Consider the following 26075-nt stretch of genomic DNA (forward strand, 5'->3'; position numbering starts at 1 on the left):
GAAGCGGGTTCCAGGCTCTGAGCTGTCAGCCCAGAGCCTGACGTGGGGCTCAAACTCACGAACCGTGAGATCATGACCTCAGCTGAAGTCAGACGCTTAAATGACTGAGCCACTCAGGCGCCCCTGACTTGCTTTAAATAAAAAATATAATTTGAGCAATACCTTCATTATTATTATCATCAAATAAAGTGAAGTAAAAAGGCAGTAACATGGGTAAGAGAAATACATCAAAGTTCAAAGAGTATAATCTAAGATTAATAAAAAAAACCATATCGGAACACAAAGAATACCTCTAGAAACATCCACAAAGAAAGTGATAACTATAAGTGTGTCTGGGGAAAGGAACTGGAAGGCTAGGGAAAAGGATGAGATACACTTTTTAATATAATTTTTTTCTACCTTCTGAAAAAGATACCACATAAATGTATTATCTATTTTATTTTAAATGGATAAAATTATCTGTCAGTAAAAAAGGATACAACCCCAAGGATTGTCTTGGAACATCTGAAATAGAGTTAGTTCCATCAACCCCTTAAATCTCATCAAAGTATCTGAGGCTTCCTCTAATCAATTATGTTTATGAGGATAATAGCTAATGTTTATGGAGCAATTACATCCAGTCAGGCTCTATAGTAAACACTATATATGCATTATCAGCTAATTGGCACACACAGTTCTAGAGCAGTAACAGATGACCTGGACATTCTAGGTGGGAATGCCCAGAACCCACTGCAAGCACCTGCAATCATTCCAACTGGTTAGATGGTTGTTTGCCGTACAAACTCCAAAATGTTAAAGAGCATATGGTTTACTGCCTCATAGCTGAAGAATACAGATGCATTCCAAATGCGCTGCTAAAACTTGTCACAGAACAAATGTGCATTTTAGCTACAAACTGAAGCATTGCAGAAAAGAAGGTAAATTATTTACTAATTAATGCCCAGCAAATTATCCTAATTCAAAAATAAGTCTCAGCTTGTATCTGGCCAGTTTCTATATTTTTCTTAATTACAGAATTTTTACACTTCGTGTAAATTAACATGCACCCATTCTTGGTTCCTTCAATAAAAGGAAGGGAGGGCGAGAAGAAGGGAGGGAAAGAATTCATGAGTTATGTCTACAAATAGAGGTAAGTGTCACGTTATGGAAAGAACACAGAACTCCTGGTCTGAAGCCTTGAATTCAAGTTCTAGCTCCACCATTTGTTGTACAAATGCCCTTTAACATTTAATCACTACTACCATGGCTAGATGCAAAAAAAAAAGCAGTTTTAATTCTCCTTCCTGTAAAGGAAAATAAAGTTATACCAGCATTATCACTATCACAAATTCAAAACTGACCTAAACATCCTCTGAGACTTATTTTCTCCTGTGTTCTTCCCTTCTATGAATGGCACTATCATATCCCTGCTGTCTGGGCCCAAAATCTCAGTCATGTGCGTCTCATCTCCCCTTTAACCTCACATACAATAAAGCTGCCACGTCAATTCATCTAATGTTTCTCCTACGTCTTGTATCCATCCTCTCTTCTTTATTCCCACTGCCACTATCCTAATTCAAGCCCTTCCCCTCTAGTTTGTTTTGTAGAACTGTCTTCTACATTTCACAAAATTCCACACCTATTCACAATAAACAAAGTGTATTTGAGGAAACACACCTCAATATAATACAGGCTATTATATAAGAAAAATTCACAGCTAGCATCATACTCAATGGTGGAAAACTAAGAGCTTTTCCTGTAAGACCAGGAACAAGACAAGGATGCCCACTCTCACCACTTTTATTTAGCATAATACTAGAAGTCCTAGCCACAGCAATCAGACAAGAAAAAGACATCCAAATCACTAAAGAAGTTAAACTGTCACTATTTGCAGATGGCATAGGATACACAGAAAATCCTAAAGACTCCAACAAAAAATTATTAGAATAAATGAATTCAGTAAAATTGCAAAATAACAATTTCCTAACTGGTATCTGCACTTTTAGTTTCTCCCCAGTTTAATTCCACTCTACACCCCTCATCCAGAGTAATATTCCTAAAGCACAGCTTTGAGCATGACATTCCCTTTGTTCAAAACCTTTTAGGGGCTCTTTTCTGTCTCTCAAAGGGCATTGTTCATAGTCTGGCATTCAGTCCGGTTGGTTCCTAACAGCCATTTCCCTTCCCCTTCCATTGTGAAGCAGCCCTAGTTTTCATCCTAAACTGGTCTCTAAACAGTCCATTTAATCCCATCTTCCTCACCACACCAATATTTTAAGAATGGGCCTCAGGGAAGTGTCACCTAAAGGGGTCTAATCATAGCAAAGCCCAGATTTTTGTTTCATGATGTGACTGGGGAGCGGAGGAGGAAAGTTAAATCTAAGGAAGGTGTGATGTGCAAATGTGAAGTGTGAAGTACTGTCACCATTTAAAAAAAAATTTTTTTTAGCGTTTGTTTATTTTTGAGATAGAGAGAGACAGAGCATCAGTGGGGGAGGGTCAGAGAGAGAGGGAGACACAGAATCTGAAACAGGCTCTCAGCACAGAGCCTGACACAGGGCTTGAACTCACAGACTACAAGATCATGACCTGAGCTGAAGTCGGACACTTAACCAACTGAGCCACCCAGGCACCCCTACCATTTTATAACCATGAAGGAATGAAGGCACCCTGTAAAGGAAGTCAGCATTGGTGATAGAGCGTAAAGAACTGCAATGAAATGAAGCTAGAGCTCTGTTCAAATTATACCTGAACATCCCACCCCCTAAAAAAACTTATGTGAACCAGCCAAATTCCTTTCTTAGGTCCTCTCTGACCTATAACAAGAAGCATTCTGACAGAAAAATCATCCAAAAGCTAGATTCAGCCTGTCTTCCCAACTCATCTCCCACTCCATGAAATACTTAAAGCAGGCTAATCTACACATCTGTTCTGAGTGACTAACATGTACATTTGGTCCTAGAAACAAAATGTAGGAACACAGATGTGGGAAAAAATAAGCCCCTTCTTCTCCACAGTGCCCCTCTACTTTCTTTAGTTACTATGCTATATGCTCCAAAAATGTTTTCAAGGATCAATGCCAGTCACAGTACTTAAAGCAACTAAAATCCACCTCAATTTGGCTCATCCTAAAAAATAACTAAACAGAAACAAAAATGCAAATAATAACTCTCCAGATAAAAACTAACTAGGGTTCTCTCTCTTTCTTGTGCTTTCTTTTTTGAGTTTTTTTCTTTTTTAGAAGAGTTTGTTTCATTTACTCAAAAAAATTTTAGAATGCACTGTCATTACTGACAGAAGTCCTATTCATAACAGTAAATTGACAGTTTAAAGAAAAAGAGGCAAAAAAATTAAAAAAATAAAGAAAAAGAGGCACATCTGCCCTTGTGTTAAGTTCTTCCAATTACTATGATAAATACCCCTTCTTTGCTTTCTTAAGGTCTTCATTTAGTTTAAACATATTTCATATGTTTTTGATGTTTTATATGTTCACGATAAATGGATTTTAGGAGGAAAGTCATTTACAGAAGGGATCTAAAAGCACCAACAGCCAAAACACTGCCAGACAATCAAAGACTGTCGTTGTTCTTATTATTACTCCACTACATGAAAAGAAAAACTGCAGACATTCACTGTGTTCTCTGCAGCTAGTGCCAGCATTAACCATGAAATGTTTACACAGCCTCTACAACGAGGCAGGCAGGGAGCTGTGAGGGATAAGTGTCAAATCTGCTGCTGCTTCTAGATTCAGCCTCCCTAAAATGATTCTCTCCCAGCAACCTGAAGGGAGACAATCAGATTTTCCATCAGAGGTATCTCATACCACCTAAACATATTTCCATTCTGCTATATAACTACAAATAAATCAGATTCCCACTAAGACAAAAATCCAGAGTTTATCTTATCTGTCACTGAACTAACTGCCTCTTTTTCTTATTAGCTTCTTTCCTCTGTCTTCCCATCTCATTTGTCATCGGCACTTTCCCCTTTCTTTTCCATAAAGGAAAAAAAAATAGATTATTTTAGCATTAAACTCCTGGGGTTCAAAGCTACTTTCTTTTCCCATTTCACTTTAATTCCTGGTGGTATAAAGCATTTTGGTTAAAAGAAAGCGTTGTCAAGTACTAAGGATTTAATGTTTATCCCTCAAATTAAACACCTGAGGTAGAGAACTCCATTTCATTTATTTATTCACTCTTTCAATCAATAATTATTTACAGAGATCTTTAAAGATTTCATATACTAAATCAGCGGCAATGACTTCAACCTAAAAAAATGCTACTGTGTTTCTCGGATTATTGCTCAGCTCATTTAGCCACATCACTTCAGTTAAATGGTCACTCTGGCATCTAATTAGTGACCAGAAATCAGAACTTCTATTTTTATTTTAAATTCTACCCCTCTGGGATAACAGGTGTTCATTGTTTTCTTTAATGTAATCCTGTATTCTCTAGTTTTTATTTATTTTTGTTTTTATTGTTCTCATTAAAATGAGCATATTACTTCTATAATTTAAAAGCCACAACTTTTTAATTTTTTTAAAGGTGTATTTATTTATTTTGAGAGAGAGGGAGTGCGAGTGGGGTAGGGGCAGAGAGAAAAGGAGAAAGAGAATCCCAAGCAGGCTCCATGCTCAGCCTGACATGGGCTTGATCCCACGACTGTGAGATCATGAGTCAAAATCAAGAGTCAGATATTCAACTGACTGAGCGACCCAGGCGCCCTCTAATGCCACAACTTTTTAAAAAGCACTTACTGCCTTTTATTAATTCAAACCAATTATTTTATTTATCTTCACCTCTGGTGGAACATTTCAGTGTGTAAAACAGACATTCCTCAGAAAGTTCTACTAAAATGTCTGAAACAGCAAATGCTTAGTTTTCTGGGTAAACCTAAAGACAGTATGCAAAACAATAATAAAATAGATCATCCCCAACATTTTATTTTTGACACTAATTTTATCCTGTCTAAAAAAGCAAACAAAAAACAAACAAACTTATATGCTCTACCAACAAGTAGCAAAATCAAATGATCTCCTTTTGTCTATCCCTGATGCTCTTCCTACTCTATTTTAGGCATCTAATAAGGTGTCTAAAAAGCATTTAGTATCAAATAAGCAGGTTAAAGGGTTGATTTTCTCTGAAAATATTCAATTTGTTATTCTCGCATGATACCCTCTGAATCCAGATTTTAACTTTTCATTCCAAACAGACAACAATGGGGAGTAAATAGGGTCTCTCTTGGGTTTCCTTATCCTAGAAAGCTGTAATTTTTGGCCTCTCCCTAAATAAGCAACATTACTTTACAAAGTTTTATTCCAAATAAAAAACATATTTAGTCATACACACACCCACAAAACTTCAAAGTTCCTATTAGAGAATATATAGATACTCTGGAAAATGTTAAGAAAAAAATAGACTTCTTAAAGAAAAAAATTTAAAGAAAAAACGCATGTCTACAACTAAATCTGAATGTTCTCCTCAATTCTAAGAACATCTTTTAAGAAAGCATAAAGCTTTAATGTTGCTGTGTAAGGAAACTTGGGTACATTGAGGAAAAGCTCAAAGGCCCATAATCTCATCACAAAGCAGCAGGGTCAAAAGGCAGAGGTCAGGGAACAGGGGAACAGGGTGAAAAACAGTTCCCACACTTGAGAGGAGACTATATCTCATTTCAGGAGATGGTCAAAAGCTATTCAGTTGTATTTACTAAAATAATACAACCATTTACATTCTCCTTTAAGTCCCAAAGCGAATCTGTATTTCAAAAAGAATTTATTTTTAAAAGCAAGGAATTTAAGAAGTTACTTCTTTCCCCTACATATTAAAAAAAGAAAAAAAAAAACAAATCTCTCACACACATACACCAATGCTTCAGCTGTCCATCAAAGACTGACTTTCAGTTAAAAGCTGTCACCTGACGAATTCAACGGAGTTCAATGGGGCAGAGAAATAAATACTAAATGTGCATACATGTCAACAGACATTTCACATCAAGGCCTCTGCCCCCTAATGATTCAACAAAGTATGTCTACTTCTTGTGGTCCTAGGCCACATTCAGAAAAATCTAAATTTTCACTCTTCCAGGGAAGAATGAATGTGATTTTGTTAAACTTTCAGTCAGTGCAGCATTTGTGCTGGAGACTTTATAATGACTCCTCCAGCAGGCTATTAAATCTGAGGGCTCCAAGTTCTAGGACATTTGTCTGGATATCTCTGCACAATTTCTCACACTCTAACCATAAAATCTGTGTTCCAAGTACAAAAGAGAGAGAGAGAGAGAGAGAGAGAGAGAGAGAGAGAGAGAGAGATATCAAAAGATCAGGAAAAGAGGACTTTTGGAATAAGAGGTGGGGTTTTCGACGGCCTTCCACCCTCCCATACTCTCTCCCCACTGACCCCTTCCACCAGGGACAAGACAGTTTACAAGTGGTTAGTTTACAAGTGGTTCACAGTACATTGAAGCCCGTCCATCCTTCACTGTGAGGAGTACACAAAATATTACATTTGAGCACACACAGCTTTCTTATATTTATTTTAAATCAAATGGTAGCTAGAACTGCCAATGGAAAAAATAAGCACTGCCAGACAGGAGTGAGAACAACTAAACAAAATAACCTATTTTGGCATACTCACCTCAATGGTACCAATGCTTGTGTTTTAATAAACTGTGAAATCAGTCATTGTTCTTGTGAACAATGGCACAAAGCAAATGAAGTCAAGTTGGAAAGCTCATTTCCCTGGAGCTGAGCCAGAACATTTTAAAAGCCAGACAAAAGTTTATTAAGAAAAAGAATACACTTGAGACAGGAGATGGGGAACATTCTTAAACAATCTGTTATCTTATTACCCCAGCCATTTAAATTTCTTCAAAGGTTAGGGTTAAAGTTGAAGTGAAGAGAAAGTAACCTAGAAAATAAAACAAAACACTGTGGTCCTGGAAGTGAATCATCCATAAACTTTAAGCCTATAACTGGTCCTAAATTTCTGCTGCTCAAATTATTCCAACCCAAGTCTGTAGCTGATTCTCATCAAATTCCATTTGACACGCTAATGCCAAGTCTTGTGACAGGGAAGACTTCCATGTCACGGAATCATACAGGAGTCCAAGATGCTCACTCCCCTTCAAAACAATTCCTGTCTTATCTGCCTAGGAGGTAATAATCCCTCCTTGCTATTTTAGTCCCAAACTACAGCAAAAAGGAAAAAAAAAAAAAAAAAGAATGATATAAATTTAGCATACAGAAAGAATATTGTTTAGCAAATTGTCCCTGTTTCCTCAAAGAAGGATGAGAAAAGACAAAGGAAAGAAACTAAAGGTATACTAGAAACAAAGTATTAAACCTGAAAAGCCAGGGGAAATCAGAAACTCTGCCCAGTTTCTGCTGGGATGAAGTAACTGGAAGATCTACTTAGACATTAACAACTCTTCACCAAGATGACACTGGAGATTTTGATCAAAAGAATATTTCTGGGGCGCCTGGGTGGCTCAATCCGTTGAGCGTCCGACTTTGGCTCAGGTCATGATCTCACGGTCTGTGAGTTCAAGCCCCGCGTCAGGCTCTGTGCTGACAGCTCAGAGCCTGGAGCCTGCTTCGGAATCTGTGTCTCCCTCTCTCTCTTCCCCTCCCCTGCTCATGCTCTGTCTCTCTCTGTCTCAAAAATAAAAAAAAAAATTAAAAATTAAAAATTAAAAAAAATTTTTAAAAAACATTAAAATTAAAAAAAAAAAAAGAATATTTCTTCTTCTTCATATAAAGAGACAACCAAAAAAGCAATAGGTAGTGACTTCATAAGGACTAAGGTGAAAGGGCGATCTTTGTAGAAAGGACGGGGGGGGGGGGGGGGGGGTGTGCGGGGAAGGTACAAAAAGCCTGGTCTGAGCAAATTTATGCCAAACTGTACAGAAGAATTAAGACTCTCAGAACCTTATGTATCACTTCTACCATGTTTCCTCAAACTATAGAAAAATTCCCTGTGTTAATAAATGACTATAAGAATGTACTGTACTCAGAAAAAAGGACGACAGGAAAGGGCAAGAAAACATGCTCTTCAAAGCAGAAACCCGATTCTCCAGGTTTGACCAGGAGAAAATTACATAAAACAGATGGATTGACATCACAAGGCCTCTGAGATCTAGACAGACTACTGAAAAATATCTTTAAACTGGGTTTCACAGTTTAGACCAATACCGAAGTATTCAGCATGCTGGTCCTCACAGCAGAGCTGAAATTACAAGTATCTAGTAGTCTAGATCAGCCTAAGTGTTGAAAAACATACTCCCATGTATGTCCTCAGATTATGAACAAAAAAAATTTTTTTTAATCTACAGGGAAGGGAAGCAAGTAAGAATACTTTTGTAGTGGTATTCCTAAGAGAGTACGAACATGTGAAAACTATTCACAGCTCATCAGTAACAGTAGCTTAGCAGCAGCATTAACTACACATATTTCCCATTATGTGTTGGCTATACACAATGACTGTCGTGGTGCATAAAATGCCACCTCTTTCTCTTCCAGCCAAAAAAGCACATAAGAATGGAACTGAGAGAGAATGGCGTCGTTAGAGGGAAGACCTTGAATCCATTCCACTTATTTTTTTTTTATTCCACTTATTTTTAAACGTATCATTTACAGCCTCAGTATTTCAACTACTGTTAATAATTACTGTGACTCAGCTCAGAAAAGACAGGCCCACTAATATGTCACCACCTAGGAGTTGAGGATAGCTGGTCTAGATGATTTGGAGAAGCAGCAAGGCACAGTGGAAGAGGCGTATGCTGGAGTCAGAGAGGCTGGGATACAATCCCAGTTTTTGGTCTCTGTGAGTTTGGGGAACACCTCACTGAACCTCAGCCTCCTCATCTATAAAATGAGGGAAATGATACCTTCAGGTTATCACGAAGACTAAAAATAATGCTTATAAATCACCAACCACAATTCATGACTCCATAAATGTTAGCTATTTTCATAGCTTCATTGTATAAAGGTGACTTCCTAGAGCGCCTTCTGACTTAATGCTAACACATATCTTTGAAAGTCATTTAGAGAAAACATTATTTCAAAAATAGCTTTGTACCAGTGACATATAGAAGTTTATAAAAAAAAATGTAAGGTATTAACTCAAAATGTTCATGTTAACTAGAACAGTTATAATATTTAATTTAGAATAAAGTTAGTCGAAGTCACGGATTCTTGGAAAAGGCTCAGGGATGTCTAAGAAAGCAACTGTTTCATGTTTTTATCCTCATGATGTGCTATTCCAGCAGCATATAAAATACTTCCACTTTTATTCCTAGAATTCTCACTTCTTAGCTCCTTACACTCATTTTGTTTGAAAAGTAAAGAGGAAAAGACAGTCTTACTGAAAGTTTTTGGTCATTACATGGTGCCATTTCAACAAGTCAAGTCTTAGATGGAACAGAACATTATGCAGGTTACAATAAAGACAAAAACTTTAGAGAAACAAAGAAACTGTCCTGGCTGACCATATCCAAAACTGATATGGGATGCTCATGAAGAAGGAAACTATGAATGCAATTTCCTAAGATATTCCTCTAAAATCACAATGGAAGCTACAACTGATCTTTAGTACAACCACTTTCTAAAATTTCATAAACACTAGCCACCATTTATGTGCTCATCACCTGGCATTAGTTTTTAAATAAATAAGACATGTTATATGCTTAAAAAACAAAAACGAGCAAAAAAACCTTGCTAATACCTGCATACTTGTTTGTATAAAGCTGTTTTTTAAAAAAAGGTTATTCATTTATTCATCACAGTTTATGTCAAGAGAGAAGTAATAGGCTAACAAATTCTAGGGGCGCCTGGGTAGCTCAGTCAGTTAAGCATCTGACTCTTGATTTCAGCTCAGGTCATGATCTCATGATTTGAGGGACTAAACCCCATACTGGACTCTGTGCTGAAAGCTCAGAGCCTGGAGCCTGCTTGGGATTCTCTCTCCCCTCTCTCTCTGCTCCTCCCCCTGCTTGAGCTCCTTCTCTCTCAAAATAAATAAATACTTTAAAAAAATTTTTTTTGGGGGCGCCTGGGTGGCTTGGTCAGTTAAGCATCCGACTTCGGCTCAGGTCATGATCTCACGGTCCGTGAGTTCGAGCCCCGCGTCGGGCTCTGTGCTGACAGCTCAGAGCCTGGAGCCTGTTTCAGATTCTGTGTCTCCCTCTCTCTCTGCCCCTCCCCTGTTCATGCTCTGTCTCTCTCTGTCTCAAAAATAAATAAACGTTAAAAAAAAAATTAAAAAAAAATTTTTTTTAATGTTCATTCATTTTCTTGAAAGAGAGAGAGAGAAAGAGACAGAGTGTGAGTGGGGGAGGGGCAGAGAGAGAGAGAGAGAGAGAGGGAGACACAGAATCTGAAGCAGGCTTCAGGCTCTGAGCTGTCAGCACAGAGCCCAATGTGGGGCTCGAACTCCCGAACCCCAAGATCATGACCTGAGCTGAAGTCAGATGTTTGACTGAGCCACCCAGGTACCCTAAATAAATATTGTTTAAAAAAGAAGAAACTTTAGTAGCTCACCCCAAAACTGAAAAATACCTTTTTGAAGAATTAATCATGGGGCACCCGGGTGGCTGTCAGTTAAGCATCCAACTTTTCATTTCAGGTTAGGTCATGATCTCACAGTCCTTGAGTTCGAGCCCCAGGTCAGCCTCTGCCCTGACAGCATGGAGCCTGCTTGGGATCCTGTGTCTCCCTCTCTCTCTGCCCCTCCCCGCTCACGCTCTGTCTCTCTTGCTCTCAAAAATAAAAACATCAAAAGGAGAAAGAAGGTGAAGTAAATAAATGCATTTACAATATATTGCCAGGAACCATTAGTGCTATGAGGAAAATAAAGCAGGGTTACTGGCAAGAGTGGGGCAAGCAGGGGAAAGAAGGACACTATCTTATACAGGATGGCCTGAGAAGGCAACTCTGAGGAGGTAATACTTGTGCAGAGACCTGAATGAGGAGAAGCAGCACATCTTGCCAAGATGTCGGGCTACACTGTCCAAGAGGGTAGCCAGCCACTAGTGGCTATTAAACACTTGAAACATGGCTAGTCCAAACTGAGATATGAGGTAAAATATACACTGGATTTTGAGATTTTTAAGATTTAGTAAGAAAAAAAAGAATGTTAAATATCTCAATAATTTTCATGTTGATTATATGCTCAAATAATATCCTAGATAGATAAATAAAATACACCATTAAAATTAATATCACCTGTTTCTTTTTACCTTTTTTTGAATGTGGCTATTAAAAATTTTAAACTACATATGTGTCTCATATTATATTTATAATGGACAATACTGGTCTAGGGGAAGAGGATTCCCGGGAGAGGAGAGAAGATGAACAGGCCATGAGACAAGAACAGCTTGCTGTTTTTAAGGACCTTCAAGAAAAACAACACAGCAGGAAGAATGATCCAGTCAGAAAAAGCTGGAAAGGTAGGTAAAGACCAGATCATGAAGAGCTTTGCAAACCAGGGTGCTGTATATCTGTGTGTCTCCCAAAATTCGTGTGTTGAAATTTAATACCAATGTGATGGTATCTGGAGATGGGGCCTGTGAGAAATGGTTAGGTCATGAGGGTGGAGCCCCCATGAATGGGACTCATGCCCTTATAAAAGAGATCCCAGAGAGCTCTCTCAGCCCTTCCACATAAGAGGGCCATCTATGAACCAGGAAGAGGGCCCTCCCCAGACACAGGATCTGTTAGCACCTTGAACTTGGACTCCCAGCCTCCAGAACTGTGAGATATAAATGTCTGTTATTTACAAGCCACCCAGTCTATAGTATTGTTATAGCAGCCTGAACAAACTGAGACACAGGGTAAAGAGTTTGAATCTTAATCCAAATACAAAGGAAGCTACTGAAGAATTTTAAGCCGAAAAAATTATTCTTAGATCCCACTGCCTATTTTGTGGATAACTGGCAGTGTCACGTATACTACTAGTACAGACTTCTAGAGATTATCTAATACAGTGATTTCAAACAGGGGTCCCTGGCTCCCTAAGAACCAATATAGATAGTAATTGAGAGTCTGTGAACTGATATAATATTTCAAAAAGTTTATTAAAAACTGCACCTTTCCAGGGCGCCTGGGTGGCTCAGTCGGTTAAGCGTCCGCCTTCAGCTCAGGTCACGATCTCACGGTCCGTGAGTTCGAGCCCCGCGTTGGGCTCTGTGCTGATGGCGCCCGCTTCCGATTCTGTGTCTCCCTCTCTCTCTCTGCCCCTCCCCCATTCATGCTCTGTCTCTGTCTCAAAAATAAATAAACGTTAAAAAAAAATTAAAAAAAAAACTGCACCTTTCCTATAAAGGGAACTGCACAGACCTTTTTTTTCCCTTTCCTTGTGGCTGAAATTTTTAAAATTTTTCTTTAATGTTTATTTTTGAGAGAGAGCACACATACATGCACGTGCAAATGGCAGAGGGGCAGAGAGAGAGGGAGACACAAAATCTGAAGCAGGCTCCAGGCTCTGAGCTGTCAGCACAGAACCCCACGAGGGGATCAAACCCACAAACCGTGAGATCATGACCTGAGCTGAAGTCTGGTGCTTAACCGAATGAGCCACCCAGGCACCCCTGTGGCTGAAATTTTAATTTCTCAATCGGTCCTCATGTGGCATATGTGGTATATATCAGTTCTTGTACACTATGCCATTAAAAAAAATTTTTTTTAATGTTTATTTATTTTTGAGAGAGACAGAGTGGGAGCAGGGGAGGGGCTGAGAGAGAAGGAGACACAGAGAATCCGACGCAGCTCCAGGCTCTGAGCTGTCAGCACAGAGCCCAATGCTGGGCTCAAACTCATGGACCATGAGATCATGACCTGAGCTGAAGGCAGTTGCTTCACTGACTATGTGAAGTCTACTCTATGTCATCTAGAATTAATTTTTTTTAAATAGATATATTTAGTTTTTTCACTCAAAAACAAGTTCAGGCTCATGAAAGAGAGGGGTGGTATGTTCAGAAATCAGTCACTTCATTTACCCATTCAAAATAGATGAAAACACTGAAGCCCACAGATGTCCTAAGTATCAGGCCAGGATTGGACTCTGGCTTCTGCCTGTGCATCCAGCTCTAATTATGGTTTCACAAACAATCATACCTTCCTTTGTCCACACTTTTTCGATTGCAGAACCAACAGAAAGAGATCTTGCAAGTCTAAAATACTGCCTCAGCAGAAGGAAGAAAGGTTTTCTCCTCGCCTGGCAACAGCCCACCCAATAAGAGACTGTTACAATTCAGTGACACTGCAAAGCCACCACATTTTGAATTCCCAGTTTACTCCAATGGACTTTGTGTTTATAAGAGGCCCTCCCCGACTCCCCTCTTTCCTTTGTAAAAGAGGAGTACTCTACTTTCTTCTCCAGACTTGCCTATGGTTTTGCTGTGGCTTGCATGTCCTGAATTGCAATTCTCTGCTATTCCTGAATAAACCCATTTTTCCTGGTAAAATAACTTGGCGGCTTTATTTTTAAGATTAATAATGTCAACACAGATAACAACCAAGATACCTCCAATGGTGGTCATATCAGGGCAGCTCTAACCCACCCAAGCCTGTACATGAGGCCATTGCTTTTAAAGTCATACTTTAGCAGTCTTAACTATGACATGTAGTCTGGAATAAAGGCAAGCCTGAAATGCTTGCTAAACTCAAGTCAAGCTCATCTTTTTTCTGAACTTAAATAAAATAACTATGGAGCCTAGTAGTGTACTACAAGAACCAGGCTCTAGTTGTCTGTCTGCTGCCAGTCAAATGTGTTCTTTGAGAGGGTCCTTAATCTCTTAGCCTTGGTTTCTTCCCTGATGAATGATGTCCGAGGTCCCTTCCAGGACTATTATGGCATCATACTGTCAGTCTCAACTAAATTTTGTACAGTTGACCTTTGAACAACACATGATTGAACTGTGAAGGTCCACTTACGTGCAGATTTTAAAAAACAAATACAGCATAGTACTGCAAATGTATTTTCTCTTCCTTACAATAACATTTCTTAATATTTTCTTTTCTTTCTTATTTTATTGTTAGAATACGCTACATAATATATGTAATGTACAAAATGTGTGTTGACTATGTTATCGGTAAGTTTTCTCGAGTTTTAGAGGAGTCAAAAGATAATATGTGGGTTTTCAACTGTGTAGGGGGGCTCAGCCCTCCTAACCAAGGGTTAACTGTATTTGAATTTAGACCATAGTCTTCACTGCCTCAAAGCTCTTCTGGAAACCACACCCAAGACAACCAAAGCTAAAAATAAATAGAGGCACCAAGGAAGATATCTAAACAAAGGCCTGTGACAGGGATTGCACCCGTCATACTTCAGTATCCCTCAGCAGAACTGAATCTATGCTACCATTGGAATGCTTTATTTTTTTTAACGTTTATTTATTTTTGAGAGAGAGAGAGAGAGCGAGAGAGCGAGACAGAGAGTGTGAGCAGGGAAGGCGCAGAGAGAGAGGGAGACACAGCATCTGAAACAGGCTCCAGGCTCTGAGCTGTCAGCACAGAGCCCGACGCAGGACTCAAACTCACAGACTGTGAGCTCCTGACCTGAGCCAAAGTTGGACACTCAACCGACTGAGCCACCCAGGCGCCCCACCGCTGAAATGCTTTAAAATATTCTGGTCACCACACAATTTGTGGACTCATATGTAAACTTTATACTCATTCACTTATTAAACACTGTGTATACGGTTCTATGAAAGAGAGAGGGCAAAGACCATAAGGCCCCTCCGGGGGCTTGCGTATTTATGTTACTCAAATAAAGGTCCTTCATTTTTCTAATTGCCTAAAAGATTTGTTGCTGTAAATCAAGCCATGTAAATTCCTACAGCTAGGTCTTAGAGGGAGTAAGAGACATAAAAGAAAATTTCAAAATGTCGTCTGCCTTCATGTCAACTAATTCTAACAACTTCTATTTACACCTCCTTTCGTCTTATGCAATAACCAATTTGAAATCCTTTTCATATATTTAATACTTAAATAAAATTTAAATATTTCTACTTTAATATCAAAAGGACTTTTTTATGGATACAGTGCATTTTAAAAATATGCAGTGAATAGGAAAAGCACAACAGCTACGATGAGCTAAAGAAAGGACAATAGGAAATACCAGTATATCTGTATGTGTGTATATACGTATATATATAATTATATATATATGTGTGTATGTATATGTATATATGTATACACACACACATATATATATAAGAAATCTTTCCCACTGTCGGTAAAGCTAACCTTTACTGGGAGGAGTGTCTAAAAATCGATCTAAAGCCCTGATAACTCTATCATAAGGTCTTTATCTATTACTTCATCATATGATTTGTGTTCTTAATTTTATTTCAATGCCCCACCACCTGCAAAGCATGAATCCTAGGGACATGTATATGTTAAGAAAAAAAATCTGTAAAGCAATGAGTAAAATTTATGTTTAATAGAAGTCAACTTAGACCTTCTACAGGCAGGGTGACAACTTGCTAAGAAACAGTGTGATAAAAATAGATCAGTTCCATAAAAGTAAAATAGAAACTTAACTATATTTAACTTTGAAATTAATGCAGCAAAACAGAAAATAACCTCCTGACTAATTTGCCTAACTCACTGGCCTTGTTTCCTCATCCTCAAATGTAGCTCTGTGGAAACAGTCAAGAAGATTGTTAGTTGAGAACATGATACTACATTCTCTTGTTTACCTCTCATCTTACTGGCCGCACTTTCTGGTTGTTTCCTCTTCATCCTCCTCACCTCTGAATGTTGGAGTATCTCCAGGATTCAGTCCTTGAGCCTCTTCTCTTTTCTATCTATACTCACTCCTTGGGTCATCCAATTTCATGGCTTTCAGCTCATGTCTATATATAAATTTTGACTGCGGGAGAGATGCCTTGCCTACCTGACATCTCCATTTGAATGTCTAATGGGTACCTCAAACTTAACACGTCCAAAACTGAGCTAATCTCCAGCCTGCTTCTCCATCCATCTTTCTATTTCAGTAAATAGAGATGTTTAAAATTGTTTAGGCCAAAAATCTTAGAATCATCTTTGATCTCTTTCTTTGACTATGAATACCATATCCAATTCATCAGCAAGTCCTGCTGGCTCTACCTCCAAAATATATCCAGTTTCTTACCACTTCACTGCTACTGCTTTGATCCAAGCCACCAACACCTCCCACCTCAAATAATGAAAAAGAGCCTCCTAACTGGTCTGCTTCTAACCTTGCCCTTGACATAGTCTAATCAACAAGAGAGCCATCGCAATCCTTTCAGAGAGTGCATCAAATCTTTCCAATCTTATCTTTCCACTGCTCAAAACCTCCTGGTAGTTTTCCATCTCAGAGTAAAAGCTCAACAATTGTCTGTTAGACCCTACACAATCTCCCTACCCTTTCTCTATGATCATATCTACTACTTTCCTCCCCACTTAGCTCCAACCACCCTGGCATCCCTACAGTTACCTGCACAAACTAGGCACTCTCCCACCTCATCTTTGCATGTACTGTCTGCAATGCTGTTCCCCAAGACAATCCTCATGGCTTGCTTCCTCATCTCCCTCATGGCTCTGTTCTAAGATCACCTTTTCTGAGGCCTTCCCTAACCATCTTATTTAAAGTCTGCAACCCCACCATCCCACCATTGTGCTGGCACTACCCTAGTCTCACTTCCCTGCTGTATTTTTCCTCATAGCACTCACTGACATCTGGCACTCTGTATTTTCATTCTTTGTTTACACTAGAATGTAAGCACTATGACGGCAGGGATTTTTGACTGCTTTGTTCATAGCTGTCCCCAGTGCCTATAACACAATCCACACCTTAAGGCTTTCAAAACTATTTGGTGAATGAATCATTGTACTGAAATATTATCAGGCAGAAGTGATTAGTACTTCAAAACGCCAAATATTATGAGGGGCAGAAATCTCAATCATCCACACTCATGAATAATACTCCAAAATGAGAAGCCAGTTGGTGTCTAAAAAATGAATTAAAAATTAATTTTTTACTACTTAATTTTATTAAAGCCATCTGCACTGTGCCTGAAGAGTCCCAGGCCCCATCTACAGGTGTTTTAGCTTTACTAGGCATATAGATTGGAAACAGATAAGGAAAAAATACAGGCTTTTTCCTTTCATCATCACTACTGACAAAAGGCCTCCAAGTGATCCAGTACCACAAACGATTACGAAGTTTAGGGAAGAAAAGATTCTAGAAAAATAAAATAATCCCTTCAATCCCAAAAGAGGAATCTCTCCAAATCTCTCTGCAGACATGTTTTCTAACTTCATTATCACTTAACAAAGCCATTCTTAATATGTACATGAAATTTTAATTGAAGAAACAACATGACTATATAATTACACATACAGAAAAACCTGGTACTCATCCCTCTTTTCCAAAAAATCTTTAACTAAAACTAGACTTAGAGTTTTTGTTGAAAATGTTTTGTTGTGAGCCTGGCTTTAAAAGATACTGTCTTAGCTAAGACACGAGTTGATCAGTAGTGGACCTTACAGCTGAACACTTTTGTCTAGTTTGTTTATTATTTAATACATTGTTCTGAATCCCCTCTCCTACTCCCAAAAAAGTAAAAGAGAAAACAAAAATACACATTAGTGCAATCAATAAGGCATGCTATGTCCAAAGCAAGCTGTTCTGAAAGGCTATGAGCTAAGTGTTTGACACTGACACAGATAAAGTTCAGGCGATAGATGTCACTTGTGTCACCCATTAGCAACAACAACAACAAAAAACCAAGATTTAGATCCCAAGAAGGCAAGCATAAAGGAGCGTGAAAAATGAAATCGGTCATTCCTCCACGGCCTCCTCTCAACACTGCGCACTCATCCCTCCCGCCCCCCCTCAACACAATCATCCTTTAACGGCCCCTTTCCCAGCATCGGTTCCCAGCTCAGCCCTGCACTGCGCCATCAAATAAGTAAAAAGAAGGCAACGGTGCTCCTCCAAGAAAAGCCAGGCAGTAACACACGGTGCACCCAACTGAGGGGAGAATGTCCAACTACTAAACTCAGAAACAGCGTAGGCAGTGTCAACAAAGCGTCGTGCCGAGTCCCGAGCGTCCAAAGGTCCTCGCCAGCTCCCGTGACACTGCCAAATAGACAGGATTCCAAAAGGTGAGTCGACCGTCATCGCAGAACGCGAGGCGGGAAGCGGCGCAGACCCGGCACAGTCAAGGATGTTAAGTCCAACCAGCCTCCTGCCTGCACTCGCCCAGCGGGCCATCACCGCCTCAGTGGACGCGACGCCCGCCGCCCAGCGGTCTCTGTCGCCGCCTCCCCCGAAGGGGTCTGAGCGCCGCGTCACGTGCCAGGGCTGAAACTTCGCAGCCAGGCGGAGGGAGGTAGGATGCACGGGATCGCAGCAAGGCCGGGGAGTTAATGCTCCCGGTGACTCACCCGCCGCCTCCGCGAGCAGCTGCGGGTGAGGGGGCCTGCGTGCGGGGTGGGGGCCGTGCCCTAGGGGCCGCCCCCGCCCCCGTTATTAATAACCCCGCGCCTGGGAGGCGAAAGCCCTAGGCGAGCGCCCTCAGCAGCAGGACGCCCGCAGGCTCAGCAGCGCACCCTGCACGAGGAATAAATAACAATGTCATTAAATCGCCGCCCGAGCGCCAGTCCGGATGGAGAGCGGGCGCCGCCGGGAGCCGACTTTGTCTAGAACCCGCCTCCCGCGCGTCCCCGCAGCGTCCCTCGCGTCCCTGAGGGGACCCCCGCGCCGCCGCAGCCCGGCCTTACCCGCCAGCTCGTCGGGCTCCAGCCCACTGTCTGCGTCGATCCCGCAGAGCACGAAGTAGTGCGCGAAGCGGCAGGCGGCCGGGGAGGAGCCCGAGCCGGGGCCGGGCGCCGCGCCGCTCATCCCGGCCGAGCTGCTCCTGCCGCTACCGCTGCTGCCGCCGCCGCCGCCGCTCGGGAAGGCTCGCTGCCTAGGCTGCGGTCTCCGCGCGCCTGTCCTAGGGCGACACCGGCGCGCCCATGGCCGCGCAGCCGCCGCTCGTCACCGCAGCCTCGCTCCACGCTCGGCGCCCGAGAAGCGGCCGCGAGCTCGCGCTCAGTCGGTCCCGAAGCCGGTCCAGGGTGGGGGAGGGGCGCGCAGGGGGAGTGTCGGCGTGAGAGGCTCGCGCCGCCGTAGCTGCGCTTGCGAACTGGAAGCCGAGGCGTCTGGCGCCCGCCGGTCAGCTGAGCGGCGTTCTGGCTGTGGGAGCGCGGGGAGGGCGGGGGCGCCGAAGACCTGCGCGTGGGGCGGGAAGGGAAGGAGGGGGGAGCGCGCTCGCGAGGTGCAGGAGCGCGCGCTTCGGCCGTGTGCGCGCGCGCGCCCCGTGGACTCCAAGGGAGCGCTTGGCGCGCGCAGGATTCATGCCCGCCAGCCGGGGCCGCGGCGCTGGGGGCGGCCGCACACACGCTTGCTGGCCTCCGCCCGCCAACTGGAGGGGTTAGCCGCAGAGCAGGATTCTGTCTTCTAAAGGAGATGCTACCTATCCTAATTAAAAAGAAAAAAACAATGCGGCTTTGGGGAAGGTTCCAGCTGGTCTGAGATCATTTCCCACAACGGCCTGGACCATTAACATCTTTTAAACTGCGGCGTGCAGATGCCTGTCTCGTTTTAAGACCTTAATCCTTGAATCTTTCCCTCAGCTCTCACCCCATCCACAAGCCATCCTTAGTGAATTGGTGACAACTTAATATCCACAAAGCGTTGAGACTTCTAAAAGGACGATTACCTACTCTCCGCTCCCCTTCTGTAATTTACCCTGACATTTTCCAGGTCAATGTAAAGTAGCCAAGGCACTCCAGTTCCCCAGCGCTGTACTCAGTTGATATAATCAGCTCTCCCTGCAGGTATAATCAGCGACTGATAAGGCAACAAGAATTAGACCCTGAACTCTGCTCCTCACAAGGCCATGGCTTTCTTACCCTGCTCTTCCCTCTGATTTTCCACTCAGGAGTTCACTAACCGGGTTTTATTCCTTTGAAAGGTGAAAAACCCAGTGGATTCCATTTCCACATTGTCATTCCTTCCGTACCAATCCCTACTCTAAGGGTTTGGGTATAAGGTGGGCATAGTGAGAGGTGGGGGGCATCATGAATACCACTCCCTTCCAGGGAGGTAGACTGAGAGAATGGACCTCAATTATTTGACTGACGTTTTTTCTGAAAGATATGTATGCATGCATACCATCATTTATTATAGCTTTCTTTCTTCACTTTCCTGTATCTTCACTTTCTCTGTTCAGTTTTTAAATGTAAGAAAAATCAAGAAATCAGAATGAACCACAGCCTGGGTAATTGACCTTTTGCTCCTAATGCACCCTGTACTTTCTTCAAAGCACTTGTAATGACTTTTTCTGTTTCTTAGCTGGATTGTAAGCTCCAGAGAGCAGAAGTCATGCTCTGTGTTTCATCGTATTTCTGGTATCTAGAAGAACCCTGGTCCCATTAAGCCCCTTAATTTATTTTTATTAAATGAATGAATGAAAGAAAGGTTATTCAGATAGTAAAAAACTTGTTGATGCTATGAGAAAATATACAAACTTTAGTATCTGTAACATTTGTGAACATATGCTAATTTGGTGTTATACAATTATTGCTTTTCCTCCTACAGAGAGTACTGAAATACATAAAACAATTTCACTAATAAGAAAGAGAGGGAGTCACTGGGATGTGTGTTTCTCCTATTTTTGGTGATAGCTTCTTACAGAATATTAGATTCTAGACTAATCAAACAAAGCACAATAGAAAATTAATTTACCGGGGCACTTGGATGGCTCAGTTAAGCATCCGACTCTTGATTTCTGCTCAGGTCATGATCTCCCAGTTCGTGAGTTCAAGCCTTGCATTGGGCTTTGCACTGACAGCATAGAACCTGCTTGGGATCCTCTCTCCCTCTCTCTCTGCCCCTCCCCCGTTCTCTTTCAACAATAAATAAATAAACATTAAAAAAGAAAGAAAGAGAGAAAACTAATTTACCATTTCCACTAGCCAAGAGAGATGTCATTTTTTGTTCACTTGAAAAGCAAGTAGGGGCACCTGAGTGGCTCATTTGGTTAAATATCGGACTTGATCTTAGCCCAGCTCTTGATCTCAGGGTGGTGAGTTCAAGCCCCATGTTAGGCTACAGGCTGGGTGTGAAGCCTGCTTAGAAAAAAAAAAAAAGAAAGAAAAGCAATGGATTTAGGAGCTTGTAAGCCCTGCATTAATATCTTTAAGATGAAAAAATAGAAATACGAACAGAATTTATTCAATTATGATATATAAATCCCATCAAAATAGACAAAATCTCTAAAATCTTTCCCAAAGCTTCCAAGAGTCACACATTACAAAATTAAACTCTAATTTGAAAATACCTGCATGCATTCCTTTCTTAAGACATTTTTTTTAATGTTTATTTTTGAGAGAGAGAGACATAGTGTGAGCAGACGAGGGGCAGAGAGGGAGGGAGACAGAATCCGAAGCAGGCTCCAGGTTCCAAGCTGTCAGCACAGAGCCCGACAGGGGCTGGAACCCATGAACTGTGAGATCATGACCTGAGCAAAGTCAGGCGCTTAACCAACTAGGCCACCCAGGTGCCCCTACCTGCATGCATTCCTAATTACCACTTCAGAATTACACTGTGTAGGTATATTCTGCATTAACTTGCAATGAAATAAAAGGATAATCAAGAATAACTATATATCATTGCATACATATTTTCCTGTAAAATAATGACATAGATATAATTTCACTAAACAAATAAAAATGACTTGAAATAAGTCATCCAAAATATTTAAGTTGTATTGAGGAGGAGAGGGATCGTATACCTCTTCCCATGCTGAGACAACCCTTGTCAGTACCTTTCTTCACCTCCACCAGGCCATCCACACATACACAAAACCAAAACAGAAGGAATTGCTAAAGTAACTTCAGAGCCGCAGACATTCATTGGACCGCATTTTACTAATAACCAGAATCACTCTACACCACCAGGTTAGCAGTGCTCAATTACTCATTCTTTAGCTTTCTGCGGACAGCGGACCTTAGTGGAGTTCAGCTACTCCAAGCATAAATCATGCCCTCCATTTAAGGAATTACCAGAATCCATCGGAGATAACAAATCATTACCCAGATACTTAGAGCATTGCCTTCCATTCTGCCATTGTCTCTTGCGTATTTGCTGCCTGAATTAAGAACCTGCAGTAGAGGCAATAATCCCAACTTTAACCTTTAAGTAGCACAAAACATGCCAAATAATCACAATTCCAACAAAAGGAAATCCTGAGTGCCATTTTCTTCTGTCGGGGTTTTTGCTTTCTGGGAAAATCTTATCACTGCAGAAGTTGATTTGGAAAATTGGTAATCATATTCTCTCATCATAGTTTTAGAAAAAGGGTAGTTTATGCCAATAAGAGCTTGGTAGGAAAATAGCTGACTCACAATTTTGCATAAATCTGTTTTTACCTTTTATAATGAATTCGATATTATTAATTTTCCTTTTGTGTAAGTTATTGTGCTAATGCTTTGAGAATATGAAATTTAAAAAGACATAATCCCTCCTCTTCAGGAGTTTATAGTCTAGTAGAAAGGAAAATAATTTTCAAAAATAATTAAAAGACCAAAAATAGAGGAGTACCTGAGTGACTCAGTGAGTTAAGTCTCCGACTCTTGATTTCCACTCAGGTCCTGATCTCACAGTGGTGAGATTGAGCCCCCCATTGGGCTCTGGGCTGACAGTGTGGAGTCTGCTTAAAATTCTCTCTCACCCTCTCTCTCTGCCCCTCTCTGTCCCCCCCTCCCCCCACCATGCTCTCTCTTTCTCTCTCTCAAATAAATAACCAAAAATAGATAAAAAGTAAAATATGGTATATTCCACATGACAAGTTCAAGAAGCAACATAGGATTTACTGAGCAGAAATGTCAAATCTTATTAAGGAATTCAATAAGATATTATTATGAAAGTGATAATATTTGAGATGGGTCTTACAAAAGCAATAGGATGTTATGAGTTAGAGATGGGAAGGGGGACATTCCAGGCACAGAAGAAATGACTGGGGTAAAAAATGTGTAAGTATGTTGAGGGGGGGAGGGAGTGTCTAGAGGACCATAGTTCACTTGGCTCCAGAGCATGAAGAACCCTGAATGCCAGGGGAGTAGGGTTGATTCACGTTTTTACACTCTTCTAGTTACCTCATGGATTGATGCCTGAATGCTAGTTTACCTAGCTTTGAGTGGGTTTGACACAGAATATTTGAGATCAGCTAAGCCAGTCTTCTCATTTTACAAATAAAAATATGTGACTCTTACAGAATTTTGGTGATTTACCCAAAACATACATTGTTAGTGGCAGAACTAGGAGCGAAGCCTGAAAGACTGCGCTGTAGGATCTTAAAGGCCTTTTCACTTCTAATATCTATAGTGCTCTGAAATCTCTTTATCTGAGTTGACGAATCTTTCTCTTGTATGCTGCTTACTTCTTTTTAGTGATCCACTTTGGAATTTGATAATTTTTTCTTCTTTTTATATAATGAAAAATTTTCAAATATAACCAGACTAGAATAATGAACTTCTTTAAAAAAAAAATTTTTTTAATGTTTATTTATTTTTGAGACAGAGAGAGACAGAACATGGACGGGGGAGGGTCAGAGAGAGAGGGAGACACAGAATCTGAAACAGGCTCCAGGCTCTGAGCGGTCAGCACAGAGCCCGATGCGGGGTTCGAACTCACGGACCGCGAGATCGTGACCTGAGCTGAAGTCGGCCGCTTAACTGACTGAGCCACCCAGGCGCCCTGAGAATAATGAACTTCTATATACTTATCACCTAGTTTTAATATTAACATTGTCATTTTGCTTCATTTATTTTTTTTTACTGAAGTACTGAAAGTAAATGAGGCATAATATTTGTTGACATTTTGATTATGTCTGTTTATCTGAAGTTTCACATGAATGTCTCCTTACTTTCTCAGTGAAATCGCCAGAACTTCTTTTCTCCCTTTACCTCACATAAAATATACAACATTAGTTCCTATTCATCATCTAGTCGTATTTTCACACTTTTTTCCCCCAATAATACGATAGTAGATTTATATGTAATTGTTTCCTCAGGATTGCCTTCTTCTTCCGAGAGCCCTTTTCCTTCATTCCATCCAAATTGTTCTCTCAGAAGCTACAATGATATGATATAACTTCACATACACATTTCTCCCTCCTCTCTACAACAGCTGACTGATCTAGAAGGCTTGTGGCCTAACCTGGGCCAATGAGCCATTTGCCATTGATCTTGGGCTTGGGGCCCAGAGAGTTGAAGTGGTCTCTCTGCAGGTGACCAACGTTGTAAGCTGAACATCTCAGGAGGTATCAGTGGTCACATTTCTATTATATGAAGAAAGATGGTAAGAGAGAAGAATGAGGCTGCCAGAACACAGAAGACAGAGCAAGCATCCTGTATTGTTATCATGAATTTGACTTTTTTGCCTAAGCTAATTTAAATTAGAATTCTGGCACTTGCAGCCAAAAGAGCATATATGTAAATGTGATTTGGGGGAATATCAATAGGAAGAATCAGGCACCCTGTTTTCAAAGAGGTCAGAATCAAAGCCTTGTGAGGGGCAGGACATCCTCTTGTAAGTTTTTGGCTCCTCCTGAGTCTGCTGTCCTTCACCCTGCTTACTACTTCTAGTTCCTCTTTTACCCCTTTACATCATTAACCACCTTTTACTAGTCAACAATTATATTATATTTTCCTGCTCAAATGACTGGTTTTTGTCTTTTGACAGATGTATAATCCAGATGTCCATCATCAGGTGAATGGATAAATATGGTGTGATATACTCACACCATTAGTTACTACTCATCAGTAACGAGGAATGAACTACTGGTACATGCAACCAGGTGCCGATTGTCAAAAATATGCTGAACAAAAGGTGCCAGATCCAGACGAGTCCATAGTGCATTCGTGAATTTATATGAAGTTCTAAAATGGGCAGAAAGCAGATCAATGGCAGCCTGGGGTCAGGGGTAGGGTGGGGTAGGGAATTGACCACAAAAGAGCACAAGGGAAGTTTTTGGAGTATGCAAAAATCTTATATATATATTATATGTATATATATGTATATATATATAATATATATGTATATATATTTTATATATACATATACATATAATATATATGTGTTTAATGTTTATTTTTGAGAGAGAGAGACAGAGTACAAGCGGGGGAGGGGCAGAGAGAGAAGGAGACAGAATCTGAAGCAGGCTCCAAGCTCCGAGCTATCAGCACAGAGCCCGATGCAGGGTTGGAACCCACGAACCGTGAGATCATGACCTGTGCTGAAGTCAGACGCTTAACCTACTGAGCCACCCAGGCACCCAGGAAAAATCTTATATCTTGATTATGGTGGTCATTTCACAGATACATACATTTGTCAAAACTCATTGAATTATCCTCTTAAGATGGGTGCATTTTCATATATGTAAATTATACTTCAATAAAGTCTATTTAAAAAGAAAAAATAGCCAAAATATATATGGCAATTTTTAATTGCATTCTATGTTTCAAAATGTTGCAATTCCAAAGCTCCAATCATTTTAGTTGACTGACAAGAACTGATTTAAATTCTTGCAAAAATCTTGTTCAATTTTCATTTTTTAGCTGGCTTTTTTTGAGGCAGTTAGGTGTGCTGGTGAAGGGGACAGCCTCCAGAGTCACACTGCCTGTGTTCCGATCTCACTTCTTCCTTCCTTGCCTGTAAGACAACTTGCTTAAGGTTATTAAGTTTTAATTTTCTTATTTGTACAATAGAGATCAAAATAGGGTTGTTGTAAAGTTTAAAGGAGATAAGATACATGCTTAGCCTCGTGCATGGTACACAGAAAATATAGAATAGATGGAAGGTGTTTCTATGTGCCAGGCATTGAGCTAAATATTTTAATGTACAATACCTCATTAGTTTACTTCAACAGAATTTATGGCATCAGAAAAATAGTGCTTGGATATTATTGTAAATATTTGAAATTCTTTTTTCTCTTTTTCTTTTTTTTTTACTTTTTTAATGCTTATTTTTTGAGAGAGAGAGAGAGACAGAGACAGAGACAGAGCATGCGTGGGGGAA

The 26075-nt window shown here is 40.6% G+C and overlaps 1 protein-coding gene and 1 long non-coding RNA gene across 7 annotated transcripts in view; one reads left to right on the plus strand and one right to left on the minus strand.

Annotated features, from left to right (window-relative positions):
• DENND5B (DENN domain containing 5B) overlaps positions 1–18973 on the minus strand; it is a 187813-nt gene extending 168840 nt beyond the window's left edge. For all 6 annotated transcript variants that reach the window (XM_060658003.2, XM_060657998.2, XM_060658002.2 and 3 more), the window contains exon 1: positions 18731–18973. In XM_060658003.2, coding sequence (XP_060513986.2) covers positions 18731–18851 — 121 coding nt within the window. In that variant the 5' untranslated portion in view covers positions 18852–18973. The remainder of the gene's footprint in view (positions 1–18730) is intronic.
• LOC144616923 (uncharacterized) lies at positions 114–13428 on the plus strand. The gene is made up of 3 exons (XR_013556799.2): positions 114–917; positions 11296–11424; positions 13121–13428. It is a non-coding gene; the product is annotated as an uncharacterized LOC144616923 (long non-coding RNA).
• Positions 18974–26075: the final 7102 nt, after the last annotated feature.

This window comes from Panthera onca, chromosome B4, assembly GCF_046562875.1.
Source record: "Panthera onca isolate mPanOnc1 chromosome B4, mPanOnc1 haplotype 2, whole genome shotgun sequence".
Classification (NCBI taxonomy): Eukaryota; Metazoa; Chordata; class Mammalia; order Carnivora; family Felidae; genus Panthera; species Panthera onca.